Source organism: Vulpes vulpes, chromosome 1 (assembly GCF_048418805.1).
Source record: "Vulpes vulpes isolate BD-2025 chromosome 1, VulVul3, whole genome shotgun sequence".
Lineage (NCBI taxonomy): Eukaryota > Metazoa > Chordata > Mammalia > Carnivora > Canidae > Vulpes > Vulpes vulpes.
The window spans coordinates 15,824,539-15,842,471 of NC_132780.1; the positions used below are offsets into that span (position 1 = coordinate 15,824,539).

At 50.3% G+C, this 17,933-nt stretch overlaps 1 protein-coding gene across 2 annotated transcripts; it reads left to right on the top strand.

Moving 5' to 3' along the window:
* Nucleotides 1-397: 397 nt before the first annotated feature.
* On the top strand, nt 398-17,514 carry RCN3 (reticulocalbin 3). Of its 2 annotated transcripts, XM_026013917.2 has the most exons (7): nt 398-624; nt 1,048-1,295; nt 3,120-3,322; nt 5,078-5,250; nt 11,338-11,398; nt 16,475-16,674; nt 16,922-17,514. In XM_026013917.2, exons 2-7 carry the CDS (start codon nt 1,054-1,056, stop codon nt 17,027-17,029), a joined length of 987 nt encoding a protein of 328 aa, XP_025869702.1. In that variant the 5' UTR covers nt 398-624; nt 1,048-1,053; the 3' UTR covers nt 17,030-17,514. The 2 variants fall into 2 exon arrangements, with proteins under 2 accessions (XP_025869702.1, XP_072613372.1); XM_072757271.1 differs by lacking the exon at nt 398-624 and having other exon boundaries at nt 815-1,295.
* The last annotated feature ends 419 nt before the right edge of the window (nt 17,515-17,933 follow it).

Below are 17,933 nucleotides of genomic sequence, written 5' to 3' on the forward strand. Positions count from 1 at the left end.
AAGGAGATGCCTGGCCCTTGGTTCCCGTCTTTCTTAAGACCATGCTGACAAAGAGAAAGATAAAAATAAACCTCCCCGGCTGCCTGGCTGGCTCAGTCAGAAAAGCATGCGACTCTTGATCTTGGGGTCCTGAGCTCCAGCTCCACCTTCGGTGTAGAGATTACTTATTATTATTATTATTTTTTGAGATTAAATAAATAACTAGAAAACAAAAAAAATCTCCCCCCTGCAAAAAACAACAACAACACCCAAAACACCTCCCAAGACGCTTCGGAAATAGAACTGCTGGAGGTGGTCGGTGGTCTGCAGGGCGCTCGGATGCCTGCCGGGAGTTGTAGTTCTGGCATCCGCGGCTCTCCGGGGCCGCACACCCGCCTACCGGGGGAAGGGGCGGGCCGAACCTCGGGGGCCGCGCTCTTCTCTGTGGACGTGGCGTGGGGAGCCCGCCGCCCGCCCGGAGGTCACCGGCCCCGCCCCCTGGGGGTCCTCTTGAGCGTTCATTGGCTGGGGGCGGGGCCTCTGCGCCGCTGGAGGCGGGGCCTAGCTGGACCGCCGCCAAATTGGGCATCTTTTTCGGAGACCGTAGAGCCGCCTATGTAGAGCGAAGTGAAGCTGGATAAACTGGTAAAGGGAGGCCAGGGCGGGTGGCTTGTCCCGGGAGGACGGCTCGGGTTCTGTCGGGTCGATAAATTGGGTCCGGGCTGCAAATAAGCCTGGGGGACCTGCATTTGCTCTCTGGCCACGACCCCGCCCCATACTTTGCGTGGGAAGTGCGCCACGTCTCCTGCTAGAACCCCCACCCCCCTCCACTAGAGGCTCTGGGACCCGTCTGGGACTCTCAGGAGCTTCCCAGTCCCTTACCTCTGGCTTTGCCTCTGAGCAGCCCGCCCCCCTTTTTCCCATCCCCGGCTCTTGAGCCCTAAACTTTGCAGCCAACTGTCTCTCTGTTTTGTCTTACATCTCTCCCCGCCTCCCACCCCCATTCTCCCGTCCTCTCTCTATTCTTTTTCCCGTGACCCCTAACTCCTAACCTCCACCGCTCCCTAGGGACCGATGATGTGGCGACCATCACTTCTGCTGCTGCTGTTGCTGCTCAGACGCGGGACCCAGGGCAAGCCATCCCCTGACGCAGGCCCTCATGGCCAGGGCAGGGTGCACCAGACGGCCCCCCTGAGCGAGGCCCCTCACGATGATGCCCACGGGAACTTCCAGTACGACCATGAGGCTTTCCTGGGACGGGAAGTGGCCAAGGAATTCGACCAGCTCAGCCCAGAAGAAAGCCGAGCACGACTGGGGTAGGAGAGAGATGGAGAGGAGGATCAGGGTTGTAATTTTAAACAGGGAGGGGAGGGGAGGCCTCAGTGAGAAGGTAAAATTTGACCCATGTGGATATATGGGGAAATAGCATTACAGGCAGAGGGAACTGTAAGTGCAAAGGCCCTGAGGCAGGAGCAGGCCTGATATTTGAGGAACAGTGAGATTCGTGTGGCTGCAATCTAGTGAGTGAAGAGGAGAAGGTGGAAGGTGATAGAGAAGGAACAAAGAAGTCAGGGCATTTTAGCATTTCTCTTAAGGAGGCCAGAGCCATGGGAGGGCTCTAAGCAGAGGGAGGATGTGAGCTGGCTTAGGTTTCAACATAATCCTTCTGGTTGCCTTTTGGGGAACAGACTATAGGGAACAAGAAGCAGGGAGCCAGTGAGAAAGCAACTGCAGTAGTCCAGATGGGAGACAGGAGACAACGGTGATTAGATCGGAGTGGAGAGAGTGATGGTAACAGGGTCTGCTGGGTCAGAGTTTGTGCACAGATGGCACTGGGCAAAAGAGGGAAGGAGGAGGAAAGGCAGAGTGATTGACTAATGCATTTGGCATAAGATCACTACAATGCCTGGCATTGTTCTAAGTGCTTTACAAGGGTTAATTTATTTAATCCCCACAACCATGCTGCAGGGTAGGTTCTGTTATTTATCCTCCATTTTACGGAGGAGTAAACTGAGGCACGGTTTTTAAAAAATGTTTGCTTTCTCTTTTTTTCAGATTTTATTTATTTATTCATGAGAGATGCAGAGAGAGAGAGAGAGACAGGCAGAGGGAGAAGCAGGCTCTATGTAGGGAGCCTCATGCGGGACTCGATCCAGGGTCTCCAGGATCACACCCTGGGCTGAAGGCGGTGCTAAACCGCTGAGCCACCCCTTTTGTTTGTTTGTTTGTTTGTTTTTTGTTGTTGTTTTTTAAGTGACTTGTCCAGGTCATAGAGCCAGCAAGAGGAGGTGGCACGATTTGAACCCAGAATATCTGGCTGTGGAGCCCACTCCCTTAACAACTTGAACCTCAGGCTAGGGTGTGAGTCCAGGGACTCCAGCTACCCATCAGAGTAGAGAGAGCCTGGCACGGGACCGGGCAGCGACCTGGGCAGGGCCACCTCAGAGTTGACCCTGGGAACTGGGTTGGAGGCTTAAGGACTGTGACCTAGAGGAGCGCTCCATGTGGGTTCTGTGAGTGGTTGGGTAAGGACCCAAATCGGTGGCGGGGAGTGATCGGGGGAGTGGGGAGGGGACCCTGGGAGCAGACAGGGGCGTCCGGAGAGAGGGTGCAGAGGAAGGGCCTTGAGGGACTTCGTAGGCGACGACAAGGTGCACAGGATCCGGCCGGCGCATGGGGAGGGGAGTGTGGAAGCCAGGCCCGCGGGGTTGCGGGTGATGGCCCTAGGGCAAAGCCCGAGACAGTCTGGAAAAAGTAGGGGAAAGGGGCGGGACGCAGCATAGGGTGGGGCTGGAGGGGGCGGGCCCTGAAGTCGCCCGCGCAGCCAGGCAGGCGGGGCGGGGGGCGGGGTTGGAAGACTTGCCTCGGAGAAGGGCCGGGGTATGTGTGGCGGTGACCATCAGAGTTCAGGGACCCACTGGGTGTGGACTGAGGGGGCGGAGCCCTGCGCTGGGCGCGACCCAGGGGTTGACAGGGGTCTCCCCTCAGTGTGAGGGCGGCCCCGGGACCGGTGATTTCTACCCTATATGGGGGTGTGTCTTGAGTGGGGGCGTGATTCCCGCGGGGGGTGGGGCCTGGACGGAGGCGGGTCTCTGGGTGGGCGGGGTCTGGGACTGACCGTGCCCCGCCCCGACTCGCAGGCGCATCGTGGACCGCATGGACCGCGCGGGGGATGGGGACGGCTGGGTGTCGCTGGCCGAGCTCCGTGCTTGGATCTCGCACACGCAGCAGCGGCACATACGCGACTCGGTGAGCGCCGCCTGGAACACGTACGACACGGACCGCGACGGCCGTGTGGGTTGGGAGGAGCTGCGCAACGCCACCTATGGCCACTACGCGCCGGGTATGCGGCCAGACCCTGCTCCGGCTTCCCTCAAAACACACACGTGGTGACCCTGACCTTTTTGACAGCCTTATCCTGAGAAGCTTTAGCCTATGGAACAGAATCCCTAACCTTTGGGGCGCCTGGGTGGTTCAGTGGTTGAGCATCTACCTCTGGCTCAGGTCGTGATTCTGTCCTGGGATCGAGTCCCACATCAGGCTCCCTGCATGAAGCCTGCTTCTCCCTCTGCCTACGTCTCTGCCTTTCTCTGTGTGTCTCTCATGAATAAATAAGTGAAATCTTAAAAAAAAAAAAAAAAAAAAAAAAAAAAAGAATCCCTAACCTTCTACTCCAACTCTTTTTTTTTTTTAAACATTTTTTAAAATCTTTTTTTTTTTTTTTAATATTTTTTTCTTTATTTATGATAGTCACAGAGAGAGAGAGAGAGAGAGAGAGAGGCAGAGACACAGGCAGAGGGAGAAGCAGGCTCCATGCACCGGGAGCCCGACGTGGGACTCGATCCCGGGTCCCCAGGATCGCGCCCTGGGCCAAAGGCAGGCGCCAAACCGCTGCGCCACCCAGGGATCCCTCTTTTTTTTTTTTTTTTTTTTTAAGATTTCACTTATTTATTCATGAGAGACACACAGAGAGAGGCAGAGACGTAGGCAGAGGGAGAAGCAGGCTCCATGCAGGGAGCCTGATGTGGGACTCGATCCCGGGACAGTGAGATCACACCCTGAGCCAAAGGCAGGTACTTAACCGCTGAGCCACCCAGGCATCCCTCTACCTCCAACTCTTTTTTTTTTTTTTCACCTCCAACTCTTGATCAAAGTCTACCCACTTCTAGTACCCCATCACCCTGAAACTCCCAGTCCCTGATCTCTGGCTTCTCACTCTGGCGTCCACGACCTCTATAACCACAGCTGGGGGATCCTTGATCGGGGACATCTACCTCCCATGCTCTGTCTTCCTAACCATTGATCTCTGATCTCTCCTCCTGAGAACCCCAAATCCGTTTACTCCATCTCCTAACTGCGTTCCCTCCTGTCTATTCTCATGCCCTAGCCCTGCAACCCCCCGCAGTTCTGTTCTCTTCCTCCTAAACTCTCCCTCCACACCCCTCCTCCAGCCTGTCCCCCATATATCCCCAGAGGGGTCTTTCCACACCCAGAGTTGACCCTGATCCTCCCCTGCTCATGGCTTCATGGCTCCCCAGTACCTCCAGAGGAGACTCTCAGTTAATCAGCTCTGGCTTTCTTTTTCTGCATTTTCTGGCCAGCCATATGGATCTCCTATAGTTTCCCTGAACTCAGTGAGCTATTCAGACCTCCACATTCTGCTCATACTGTTTTCTTTGTTGACAGAAACCTGTCATATAACCTGAGTCCATATAACTTACTGTACCAGAGGGGATCTTGAGGCCCAAAGGGCCGGTGTCAACTCAGAGTTCACCATTCCTGGCTGCATGACTTTGGGCCAGTTATTTCCTGTCTGTGGGAATCTGTTTTTTCCTTCATAAAGTGAGAATAAATAAAAGAACACTCTTGACTTGCATTTTGTGATAATCAAATGTAATTCTGTACATAAAGAGCTTAGCATTTAATAAACTCTCAGGACAAGGTTGCTAATATATACAATGAATATATATTATTACTAGTTCTGGGGAGGCCTTCCTGCCCTGACTTTACTGAGTTGGGTCCTTTGTTATCTTTTCCCTCAACCTGCTTGGTGTTCCCACCATAAAAACACACCTGACCAAGATCCCCTCTTCTCCAGGTGAAGAATTTCACGATGTGGAAGATGCTGAGACCTACAAGAAGATGCTGGCTCGGGATGAGCGGCGGTTCCGGGTGGCGGACCAGGACGGGGACTCGATGGCCACTCGGGAAGAGCTGACAGCTTTCTTGCACCCGGAAGAGTTCCCGCACATGCGGGACATCGTGATAGCTGTGAGTGAGGGCCCGAGGGGCCTGCTCTCCACTTCCCACCTCCTCCTGGGACCTGGGCTTCTGATGTCAGGGCCACCTTCCAGTGCTTACCTTGGGGGATCCAGTCACCTGGTCCTCCAGCACCTTCCCCAGGGAACCCAGCCTGCAAACAGATCAGTGGAGGGTAACCTCTCCTTTGCCCAACAGCTGACCTCCCATTGTCTGATCACTCTTGGTCCTGCCTTCCCCTTTCTGTGCTCCCATTTGGAGTTGGGGCACCAGCCTGAAAACACATCCCCCAGAAATGCCTTGGGGAACCCCAATCCTGGCCAAACCCTATCTCAACCCCATACATGGAGTATCTACTCTGAGGCCATTTCTGCTGGCCTCTGTCTTCTTATTCCAGTATAATTTTTTTCACCAATTCCTTTTTTTAATGATTTTATTTATTTATTCATGAGAGACAGAGAGAGAGAGAGAGAGAGAGAGGCAGAGACACAGGCAGAGGGAGAAGAAGGCTCCATGCAGGGAGCCCGATGCGGGACCTGATCCCAGGACTCCAGGATCAGGCCTTGAGCTGAAGGGAGGAGCCCAAACGTTGAGCCACCCAGGCATCCCTTTTTTCCCAATTCCAATTCCTTCTCCATTTTATTTTTTTAAATTTTTTTAAAATTTTTATTTATTTATGATAGTCACACACAGAGAGAGAGGCAGAGACATAGGCAGAGGGAGAAGCAGGCTCCATGCACCAGGAGCCCAACGTGGGATTCGATCCTGGGTCTCCAGGATCGCGCCCTGGGCCAAAGGCAGGCACTAAACCACTGCGCCACCCAGGGTTCCCTCCTTCTCCATTTTATAGTGGAAGAATTTTTTAAAAATATTTTATTTATTTATTCATGAGAGACACACAGAGAGAGAGAGAGAGAGGCAGAGACACAGGCAGAGGGAGAAGCAGGCTCCACACAGGGAGTCCGTTGTGGGACCCAATCCTGGGACTCCAGGACCACAGACCGGGCTGAAGGCAGGCGCTAAACTGCTGAGCCATCCAGGGATTCCCCACTTTTTTATTTTATTTTTTTTTTATTATTTATTTATGATAGTCATACAGAGAGAGAGAGAGAGAGAGGCAGAGACATAGGCAGAGGGAGAAGCAGGCTCCATGCACCGGGAGCCTGACGTGGGATTCGATCCCGGGTCTCCAGGATCGCGCCCTGGGCCAAAGGCAGGCGCCAAACCGCTGCGCCACCCAGGGATCCCCCACTTTTTTTTTTAAGAGGGATATTGTGAGGGGGGATAGGCAAAGGGAGAGGGAGAGAGAAATTTTTTTTTTAAAGATTTTATTTATTTATTCATGAGAGACACACAGAGAGGCAGAGACATAGGCAGAGGGAGAAGCAGGCTCCATGCACCGGGAGCCTGACGTGGGATTCGATCCCGGGTCTCCAGGATCGCGCCCTGGGCCAAAGGCAGGCGCCAAACCGCTGTGCCACCCAGGGATCCCCCACTTTTTTTTTTAAGAGGGATATTGTGAGGGGGGATAGGCAAAGGGAGAGGGAGAGAGAAATTTTTTTTTTAAAGATTTTATTTATTTATTCATGAGAGACACACAGAGAGGCAGAGACATAGGCAGAGGGAGAAGCAGGCTCTTTGCTGGGAACCTGATGTGGGACTCGATCTTAGGACCCCAGGATCATGCCCTGGGCTGAAGACAGATGCTCAATCATTAAGCCACCCAGGCATCCCGAGAGAGAAACTCTTATTTTTTTTTTTTTTTTTTATTTATGATAGTCACACACACACACACACACACACACAGAGGCAGAGGCAGAGACACAGGCAGAGGGAGGCTCCATGCACCGGGAGCCCGACGTGGGATTTGATCCCGGGTCTCCAGGATCGCGCCCTGGGCCAAAGGCAGGCGCTAAACCGCTGCGCCACCCAGGGATCCCCGGAGAGAGAAACTCTTAAGCAGATTCCATGCGCACCATGGAGCCCAATGCGGTGCTCAATCTCATGACCCTAAGATCATGATTTGAGCTGAAATCAAGGGTCAGACACAATCAACTGAGCCATCTAGGTGCCCCAATAGTGGAAAGGTTTTTTCCTTCTTTTTTCTTTTCCTCAATAGACTTTTTTAAAAAAATTTTATTTATTTATTCATGAAAGACAGAGAGAGAGGCAGAGACAGAGGCAGAGGGAGAAGCAGGCTATTCTCAGGGAGCCCGATGTGGGACTTGATCCCGGGACTCCAGGGTCACACCCTGAGCCAAAGGCAGACACCCAACTGCTGAGCCACCCAGGCATCCCATAGACCTTCATTTTTATTTTATTTTATTTTTATTATTTTTTAAAGATTTTATTTTTAAGTAGTCTCCACATCCAAGGTAAGGCTTGAACTCACAACTCTGAGATCAAGAGTCACTTTCTTTGCTGACTGAGCCAGCCAGGCACCCCAGAGCTTGATTTTTAGAGCAGTTTTAGGTTCACAGCAACACTGAGCAAAAAGTCCACAGATTTTCCATATTCCCCTCTGCCCCCACACTCACAAGCCTCCCCCACATCAACATCCCCCACCAGAGTGGGACACTTGTTACAATGGATAGACCTACAATGACACATCTTCACTACCCCAAAGTCCACAGCGCACATTAGGGTTCACTCTTAGTAGAAGGATTTATATCCGTTTCTACCATGCCTAACTTTTTGCAAATAATTTTTTTTAAGATTTTATTTAATTATTTTGAGAGAGAGAGCACAAGAAGTGGGAGCAGTGAGGGAGAGGGAGAAGCAGACTCCTGATGAACTGGGAGCCCGATGTGGGGTTCAATCCAGGATCCTGGGTTCATGATCTAAGCCGAAGGCAGATGCTTAACCGACTGAGCCACCCAGGTACCTCTTTGCAAATTATTTTATAAGTGTAATTATATGTACATCTAAAATGGCTACATATTGATATGTTTAAATGCCCAAAGGATGCAAAAAAAGGTGGATAATCCTCTGCCCTCCTCATCTCATCAGTCCTATCCCCCAACCCCATCCCCACAGGTAACCCCTTTCATATGGCTCCATTTCCAGAGTGGGTTTGAGGGTCTGTGGCAAGCCTGTTAGGATCAAGGGCTCTCAGGCCAGAAGGCCTGGGTTCAAATCCCAGCCCTGCAGCTTCCTGGCTTTGTGACCTTAGGCAAGTTATTTAACCTCTCTGGATCTGTTCCTCATCTATAAAATGGTGGTACTGATAATTATCCCTACATCAAGGCTGGTTATAGGGCTTAGATAAGTTAGTACATGTAAAACTGCAAAATTGACTGGTGGTAAATGTTCATTGTGTCACTTTATACACACACGTCAATATAGCTACAGGATAAAACTTCTAGCAGTGAAATCACTGGCTCCACTGGGATGTTCATTTGCGATTGTTTTGGATATTTTGTTTTGTTTTAGATATCTCTAAGGCATTTTACTGACTTGGTGTGTTCACCTTTGAGGTGGGGCTTCCAGCTGGTTCTAGAGATGACTATGATCTACGGAGGAGAGATGTTGTTAACCCAGCCTCCTTGAACCAACTAGACTCCCCATCTTACAAGGCCCTATGTCCTTCTTTGTAGCAGATAATGTCGTACTACCTCTTTACTCTCCTGAGTTGAGATTTTTTTTTTAAGATTTTATTTGACAGAGAAAGCACAACCAAGGGGAGCAGGAGAGGGAGATGCAGACACCCCACTGAGTAGGGAGCCTGACGCGGGACTCGATCACAGGATCCTGAGATCATGACCTGAGCCAAAGGCAGATGGTTAACCAACTGAGCCACCCAGGTGCCCAAGATTTTTTTTTTTTTAAGATTTTATTTTTTAAATAAATTTAAACAGACTTTAAGGGCGCCTGGGTGGCTCGTGTTTGAGCATCTATCTGCCTTTTGGCTCAGGTCGTGATCCCAAGGTCCTGGGATTGAGTCCCGCATCAGGCTCCCTGCATGGAGCCTACTTCTCCTTCTACCGGTGTGTGTGTGTCTCTCTCTGTGTCTTTCATTAATAAATAAATAAAATCTTAAAAAGAAATTTTAAGTGATCTCTGCATCCAATGTGAGGTTCGAACTTACAACCCTGAGATCAAGAGTTGTATGCTCTTCTGATTGAGCCAGCCAGGCAGTGAGACTATTTAACAGATTCTGATTGAATTTGCCCTCTGTGGCAGGGGCATCATGGTAACACCCTTACCTAGGCATTAGCTTGATTGAATCATCATGGCAACCCTGTGGGGGTGGGCTCTGCTCTTCATTTTACATAGGCAGACACCTAGGCAGAGAGAGGTGAGGTGACTAGCCTGAGATGACCTGGAGGTGAAGTGGCACAGCCTGGATTTGAAGCCCAGCAAGCAGTTGAATCCATGGCCCACACCAGGGGTCAGCAAACTAACCTGCAGCCCACAGCTTGTTTTTGCAAATAAAATTTTATTGTAGTGTGGCCACACCCTTAAGCTTTCATGTGCCACAACCACAGAGAGTTGAGTCAGTTCAACAGAGGCTCTACAGCACCCAAAACCAGATCTGTTTCCTCTGGCCCTTTATGGGAAAAGTTTGCCAAGCCCTTGTCTAAACTCTGCTGTCCTCTTTCACATTCATGGATATCCAGTGTAATCTCCCCACACACAGGATTTCAAAACATTACTGTTTGCCCCGACTATCTTGTATAAAGCGGAAACTAAGGGAAAATCACTTATAGGGGTGTCTGTCTGGGTGGCTCAGTCAGTAGAGTATGTGACTCTTGATCTCAGGGTCATGCATTCAAGTCATACGTTGGACATGGAGCCTACTTTAAAAAAAAAAGAAAGTTACTTAAAAGAAATAACGAATTTTGGGGCTCCTGGGTGGCTCAGTTGGTTAGGCATCTGTCTTGATTTCAGCTCAGGTCATGATCTCAGGGTTGTGAGACTGAGCCCCATGTTGGGCTCTGTGCTCAGTGTGGAGTCTGCGTGTCACTCTCCCCCTGCTTGCTCTCTCTCTAATAAACAAATAAAATCTTTAACAACAACAACAACAACAACAACAACAACAAGAACAGGAATTTCAATATGTTAGTGTTGTAGAGTTACCAGATTTAACAAATAACAAAGGGCATTCAATTGTACTTGAATTTATAACAAATAATATAAAAAATAAAAATATAAAAATAAAATTTTATATATCTCACACAATATTTGGGACATACTCATGTTAAGAAATTCTCTGAAATTCAAATGAACTTTGTCCTATAGTATAAGTATGTTCTAAATTTCGTGTGGGGCCATACTTATGCTAAACAATTACTAGGGGATGCCTGGGTGGCTCAGAGGTTGAGCATCTGCCTTCGGCTCAGAACGTGATCCTGGAGTTCCGAGATCGGGTCCCGCATCAGGCTCCTGCATGGAGACTGTTTCTCCTCCCTCTGCCTGTGTCTCTGCCTCTCTCTGTGTCTCTCATGAATAAATAAATAAAATCTTAAAAAAAAAAACCCAGAAATATTAGTTGTTCATCTGAAAGTTGGATGTAAGTGAGCATCCTATATTTTTTTCTGGCAACCCTAAAATGTTGGAGCTTTCTTTCCAAAGAAGGCATAGTGGAGTGTCAGGCCCTACACCATCTTAAAGTGAGTGAGTTTGAGCATAAAAGTGGGAAATAGAAGCTATTTGCTCAAGAAGTGGAGAGAGAACCATGAGTGGAGGTATTATGTGTGTCACAATGGTCCACCAAGTATGTCATGCTCATATGCAAAATGGAGCTGGGGTCGGTCTGGGTTCTGCTCAACGGGAAGAGGCTTCTGCCCTTGGAGAGTGTTTGCTGTGGGGTGTGAGAAAAGTAGGGATGCAGGACAGGTCTCTTTCTGTGGAAGCAGCCTGTGCATCACAAGACATCTGGGTTCCCTGGCCCCCATGCACTAAATAGGGGCCCATTACACACCCCAGAAAGCCACCCAACCCCTACCCCCACCACAGGACAGGTTGACCCCATTGAGACTGCTCCCAAGCCTGGTCACACAGCTGAGCCAGAGCCAGATTCCCAGAGGGAACCTCACATCCCAATCCCAGGGGGCCAGGCCTCCTCAGGAGCCAGCACCAATGCCTGTCTTTCCCCAGGAAACCCTGGAGGATCTGGACAAGAACAAGGATGGTTACGTCCAAGTGGATGAGTACATCGGTGAGTGAGACCTGATCCCCTTCCTGAGGATGCCTGTCCTCCCCCAAACAGCCCAATGTATACACCCATAGGAGACCAATGGCCCTCCTAAAGTGGGGGCAGGGGCATTGCTTGAGTTCATGTAGCCACCAAACATTAATGGAGCACCTACTGTTTGCTGAGCCCTAAAAGTATTTATCCATTACCCACTGTCTGTCAGGCCCAGCAAACATTTATCGAGTACGTATATTTGTTGGGTCTAGCAAATCTTTACCAAGCACCTACTATGTGCCAGGCCCAGGAAACATTTATCCAGTACCTCCTATGTGCCAGACCCAAAAAAGCATTTGTTAAGCACTCATGGTGTGCTGAGACCAGAAAACATGTATTGAGCACCTATTGCATGTTCATGGTTGAGGATACAGCAGATATCATAGACCAGGTTCCTTCCTGGAAGGGTCTGGAGTATCTACAAAATCGGGCCTCAGCGGCTGCATTAACATTTAGAAATCAAGGAGCTTGTCTTGAGCCTGCCTTTGCACAGCAAAGGCTGTGTCTCCTGTTACTCAGAATTTGGTGGGGGAGGCTTGTGACATGCCCAAATTTCCTCTTGGCCATGCCTCTACCCCTGCCTTCAGGGGTAAAGGACTTTTTTTTAAAGCTTATTTATTTATTTATTCATGAGAGACAGAGAGAAAGAGAGAGAAAGAGAGGGAGAGAGAGAGAGAGAGAGGCAGAGACACAGGCAGAGGGAGAAGCAGGCTCTATGCAGGGAGCCCGACGTGGGACTCGATCCCAGGTCTTTAGGATCAGGCTCTGGGCTGAAGGCAGTGCTAAACTGCTGAGCCAGCTGGACTGCCCAGGGGGTAAAGAATATAGTTGAGGAGAAAGCTGTTAAATATGGATATTTTTACAAGTTTGAAAACATTTCTCTTTCTTTCTTTCTTTCTTTCTTTCTTTCTTTCTTTCTTTCTTTCTTTCTTTTCTTTTCTTTCTTTCTTTTTTAAATTTTATTTGTGAGAGACAGAGAGACAGAGATAGTGAAAGAGAGAGAGAGAGAACAAGGAGGGAGGTGAGGAAGAAGCAGAGTTCTCGCTGAGCAGGGAGGCATACACAGGGCTCAACCCCAGGACCCTGAGATCATGACCTGGGCCGGAGGCAGATGCCCAACCAGCTGAGCCACTCAGGCACCCCTGAAAACATTTTTCCATAGCATGTTTTTATGGAACAAACCCTCAGGCAAGACATTTTTATTTGAGCATAATTTATCTTTTTTACATCAGTGAGGAAGATAGAAGATAGAAGTCTTTTTTTTTTTTTTTTTGTAAGAAAGAATTCAGGCATCATCACCGACAAATGGCACAATGTCACGTACCACATGCTAGACTGTTCTGAGTGGTTAACAACTTTTAACCCGACAAGATGGGTATGAATCCTACAAGATGGCTATTTTTTTAAATGATTTTATTTATTTATTCATGAGAGACAGAGAAAGAGAGAGGCAGAGACACAGGCAGAGGGAGAAGCAGGCTCCCCACAGGGAGCCCATGTGGAACTCAATCCCAGGACCCTGAGATTACAACCTGAGCCAAAGGCAGATGTTCAACTACTGAGCCACCCAGGTGCCCTAAGATGGGTATTATTACCCCATTTTACAGATGAGGAAGCTGAGGCCCAGAGGGACCCAGTTACTTGTCTGGGGTGGAGCAGGATGACAGTCCAGGGTCCCACCCTGACCTCTAGGCTGCTTCCCTTCCCTCTAAGGGGTCTAGAGAAACAGATGCAGGTGGGACCCCAGGGTTCCCCAGGAAAACATAATTTGACATCTGTTGAATGGTAGATGGAAGAGCATGAGTTAGGAGAATGGAAGGGGCACCTTGGGCCCTGACCCAGGCTGGTGGACAGGTGGTGTGTCAGGGAAGGTGGGAGGGGTGGGGTGCATCGTGTTCAAGGTTCATTCTGCTCACTCTGGAGCCTACGTGCTTCCCACCTGCCACCTCCCAGCCATGGGCCCAGAAATGAGTTCCTTGACCTTTCTCAGCCTTGGCTTCCTTACCTTTAAAAGCAATGGTAGTAGAGCAGCCAAGAGATAGAATGACATCTAGTCAACCATGATGCCTGTAGCCGATGACTGCTAAAGAGGAAGGTGGTAGATGTTATTCAGCCATAAAAAGGGAGGAAGTACTCACACAGGCTACAATGTGGGTAAATCTTCCAAACAGTAAGCTAAGTCACCAGGCCCCACACCTGAAACGAATGTAACATTGTGTGTCAGCTACACTTTAACAAAAAAAAATAAAAACACTACGCCAAGTAAAAGAAGCCAGCCAAAGGGGTCATGATATTCTTGTATGACTCCATTTATATGAAATATTCAGGATAGGAAGATTCATAAGAGACAGGAATTAGATTACTAGTTGCTAGGGGCTGAAGTGGGGGGGGGTGGAGAAAGGAGTCACTTCTTTTTTAATTTAAAAAAAAAAAGGTTTTGGAATCCCTGGGTGGCGCAGCGGTTTGGCGCCTGCCTTTGGCCCAGGGCGCGATCCTGGAGAACCGGGATCGAATCCCACGTCAGGCTCCCGGTGCATGGAGCCTGCTTCTCCCTCTGCCTGTGTCTCTGCCTCTCTCTCTCTCTGTGACTATCATAAATTTAAAAAATAAATAAATAAATAAATAAATAAATAAATAAATAAATAAATAAAAAAGGTTTTATTTATTCATGAGAGACACGGAGAGAGAGAGGCAGAGACACAGGCAGAGGGAGAAGCAGGCTCCCTGCGGGGTGCCCGATGCAGGACTCTATCCTGGGACTCCAGGATCATGACCTGAGCTGAAGGCGGCGCTAAACCACTGAGCCACCGGGCTGCCCAGGGAGTTGCTTCTTAATGGGAAAAGGGTCTCCCTTTGGGGGGATGGAAATGTTCTGGGTGGATGTGGTTGCTGCGAACACTGTGAAGATTCTAAATGCCACTAATGGTGGCTTTATGTTATGTGCTTTTTACCACAATTTAAAAATTGTTTAAAGCTCATTTATTTATTTAAATCTTTAAATTTTTATTTATTTATTTAAGTTATCTCTCCTTCCAACATAGGGCTCAAACACACAACCACCACCCCACCCTTCAATCAAGAGTCAAATGCTAGGATACCTGGGTGGCTCAGTGGCTGAGTGTCTTTCTGCTTTTCCCCGCGGGGAGCCCGCTTCTCCCTCTTCCTATGTCTCTGCCTCTCTCTCTCTCTCTCTCTCTCTCTCTCTGTGTGTGTGTTTCTCATGAATAGATAAAATCTTTAAAAAACAACAATAACAAAAACAAAGAGTCAAATGCTCTTCCAACAGAGCCAGCCAGACACCCCTTATTTTTTGTTTTTATTTTTTAAGCTTATGTTTTGAATCTTTGTTTTTCTCCACAAGTTAAAACACCTACAACAGCTCCCATCTACTGTTGCCATCACTTCCTGGAAGAAAATATGACTTAGAATCACTAAAAAAAAAGGGGGGGGGGTGCTCTGCACTCACTGTTCTGGAAAGCTTACTGAGTGTCCAGCGCCTGCTCTGTCTTTGGTGACATCCTTGTGACGGCTGCCTGGCCTGGTCCCTGAGGAGAGGAAGGCATTCTGTACTTATCATGGTCTTGGATCTGGTATAGAGACCTTCATACTTTTTATTGCGTGGTAATGTCTTCCAAACCCATCTGTGGGCAGCTTTCTCCCAGATAGCCCCTAGGGGCAAGTTTAGGGGAAGAGTTTTTCAAATGTTTACAAGTAACTGAAACAAATGAGAGGCTCCAACAATCTTGAGTGAAGTTCTTATTTATTTATTTAAAAATTTAAAAAAGGGATCCCTGGGTGGTGCAGCGGTTTGGCGCCTGCCTTTGGCCCAGGGCGCGATCCTGGAGACCCAGGATCGAATCCCACATCGGGCTCCCGGTGCATGGAGCCTGCTTCTCCCTCTGCCTATGTCTCTGCCTCTCTTTCTCTCTGTGACTATCATAAATAAATAAAAATTAAAAAAAAATAAAAAATAAAAATTTAAAAATTTTTAAAAGATTTTCTTTGAGAGAGGGGATCCCTGGGTGGCACAGCGGTTTGGCGCCTGCCTTTGGCCCAGGGCGCGATCCTGGAGACCCGGGATCGAATCCCACATCAGGCTCCCGGTGCATGGAGCCTGCTTCTCCCTCCGCCTGTGTCTCTGGCTCTCTCTCTCTCTCTGTGACTATCATAAATTAAAAAAAAAAAAAAATTAAAAAAAAAATTAAAAAAAAAAAGATTTTCTTTGAGAGAGCATGAGAGAGAGAGAGAGAGAGAGCGCGCAAGGGCATGAGAGCCATGAGGGTCAGAGAAAGAAGCAGACTCCCCATTGAGCAGGCAGCTGGATGCGGGGCTAGATCTGGATCTGGGGGACTCCAGGATCACGCCCTGAGCCAAGGGCAGCTGCCCAACCAACCAAAAAACCCAGGCACCCCGATTTTTTTTAATTTAAGTTCAGGGACACCTGGGTGGCTCAGTGGTTGAGTGTCTGCCTTTGGCTCAGGACGTGATCCTGGGGTGCTGGGATCAAGTCCCACATCAGGCTCCCTGCGGGGAGCCTGGTCTCTCTCTGCCTGTGTCTCTGCCTCTCTCTGTGTCTCTCATGAATAAATAAAAAGTAAAATCTTTAAAAAAATTTAAATTCAATTTGCCAACATATAGTATAAGACCCAGTGCTCATCAACATCACGGGCCCTCTGTACTGCCCAGCACACAGTTCTTAAAGTGGGGTGAGCTGTTCTAAGGGTTGGGGTGTGACTGTGTGCGCTGCACAACAAGGGACACGCAGCATTTCCTGTGTGTTATCAGGCCAACTGACTGAGCTAGTTGAGGAAATGATCCATCAGTCAAGTCATTTTCCTTGTGGCAGGGCGATCACCTGTCAGTCCGGTGTCACTATCAATCCCATTCAAACAGAAGAGGGAACCGAGGCGAGAGAGAAAGCAAAGGGGGCAGCCCGGGGTTCTGGGGTCTGGGATGGGGTCTGGGGTTGGGAGGTATCAGGGCAGGGACAGAGCCTCGGGGTGCCCACCAGAACTGCCTGACGTCGCCCCTTCTTGCCTGGCCCAGCGGATCTGTATTCGGCCGAGCCCGGGGAGGAGGAGCCGGCCTGGGTCCAGACCGAGCGGGAGCAATTCCGGGACTTCCGCGATCTGAACAAGGATGGGCGGCTGGATGGCAGTGAGGTGGGCCACTGGGTGCTACCCCCGGCCCAGGACCAGCCGCTGGTGGAGGCCAACCACCTGCTACACGAGAGCGACACGGACAAGGTGCGCCAGGGGGCTGCTGTGCAGAAATGCCCAGACCCGGGCCCCCCAGACCCAGGGTGGGGGTAGGGATGGGGGGGCAGGGGGCCTGTTAGGGCAGGGATTAAAATAGGAATAGAGAGACCCAGGGAGGGAGTGGAGGAAAGGTAGGGGACAGGGACCCAGAAAGCCGTGGGCTGGAGAGGTTCAGAGAGGAGTGTCACAGGCAGGGCCCCTTGTCCCCCCTGCTGACCTGTGACCCTCCCTCCAGGATGGGCGTTTAAGCAAGGCCGAGATCCTGAGTAACTGGAACATGTTCGTGGGCAGCCAGGCCACCAACTACGGCGAGGACCTGACACGTCACCATGACGAGCTCTGAGCCCCAGGCCCCGGGGCGCCCGCCAGGAGCCTTGTAGCCCCACAGGGTGACCCAAGGAGGGGCCCCGTGGCCAGGCCCCCCCCGTGGCCAGGCCCCCCCTCCCCATCTGGACCTGTAGCATGTGGACACCTCTATCCACCCTGTGTCCCTCTGCCCGAGCTCTCAGAGACACAGCAGGTCAACTTCTCCAAGACACTACAGCACCCCCAGCCCTTCCCACCCCACCCTCAGGAGGCTCAGAGACCTAAAGGATAAGTGAACATCCGTTTCTCATTGGCAGAATCATCCAGCCCAGCCCAGGGCTCCCCCCAATACTAAGCTCAGCCTCCAAGAGCCTCCACTGAGCACCCCAGCTCCAAATCTGAGCCTCAGATCACACAGCAGAGAAACACCCCCCCTCACTGGCCTCAGACTCGCCTGCCCCCCGGCCCTGCCCCCAGGATGCCTCCTCTCTGCCAGGGAGGCAATAAACTCCAGTGCTGGGGCCTTGTCTCTGTGTCTCTAAGGGGGCGACAGGGGCCTTGGGGAGGAATTGGGGGCTGTGGCTGGGGATCGAGGGGCTGTGGACTGCAGGGTTCAGACATTCGAAGAGGGGGCTAAGGGGGTTGGCAGGATTTGAGGGCATTCCTGGAGACAATAAAACTAGGTAACTGGACTCAGGGGGGAACAAGCCAGACAGACGGCTCTGCCCTCTGGAGAGCACAGGATGGCAGTGCTCCGTTGAGTGACCAGGAGGGGCCTTACTGGCGAGCAGAATGAGGAAGTAAGCCCTGGGGAGGCCTGGAGGGAGAGCCAGAGGGCAGAAGGAACAGCAAAGGTCTCTGGAGCCAGAGTGTGCCCTGTGTGTGTGTGCAGATCAACCAGGAGGCCAGTGTGGCTGGAATGGAGTCAGCAAGTGAGAGAG

Excerpts from the sequence above, each read along its gene's own strand:
- RCN3 (XM_026013917.2), top strand. The coding sequence starts at position 1,054 with ATGATGTGGCGACCATCACTTCTGCTGCTGCTGTTGCTGCTCAGACGC. Across the intron at positions 1,296-3,119 it reads GAAAGCCGAGCACGACTGGG|GCGCATCGTGGACCGCATGG; the intron begins GTAGGAGAGAGA and ends CCCGACTCGCAG. Across the intron at positions 16,675-16,921 it reads ACGAGAGCGACACGGACAAG|GATGGGCGTTTAAGCAAGGC; the intron begins GTGCGCCAGGGG and ends CCCTCCCTCCAG.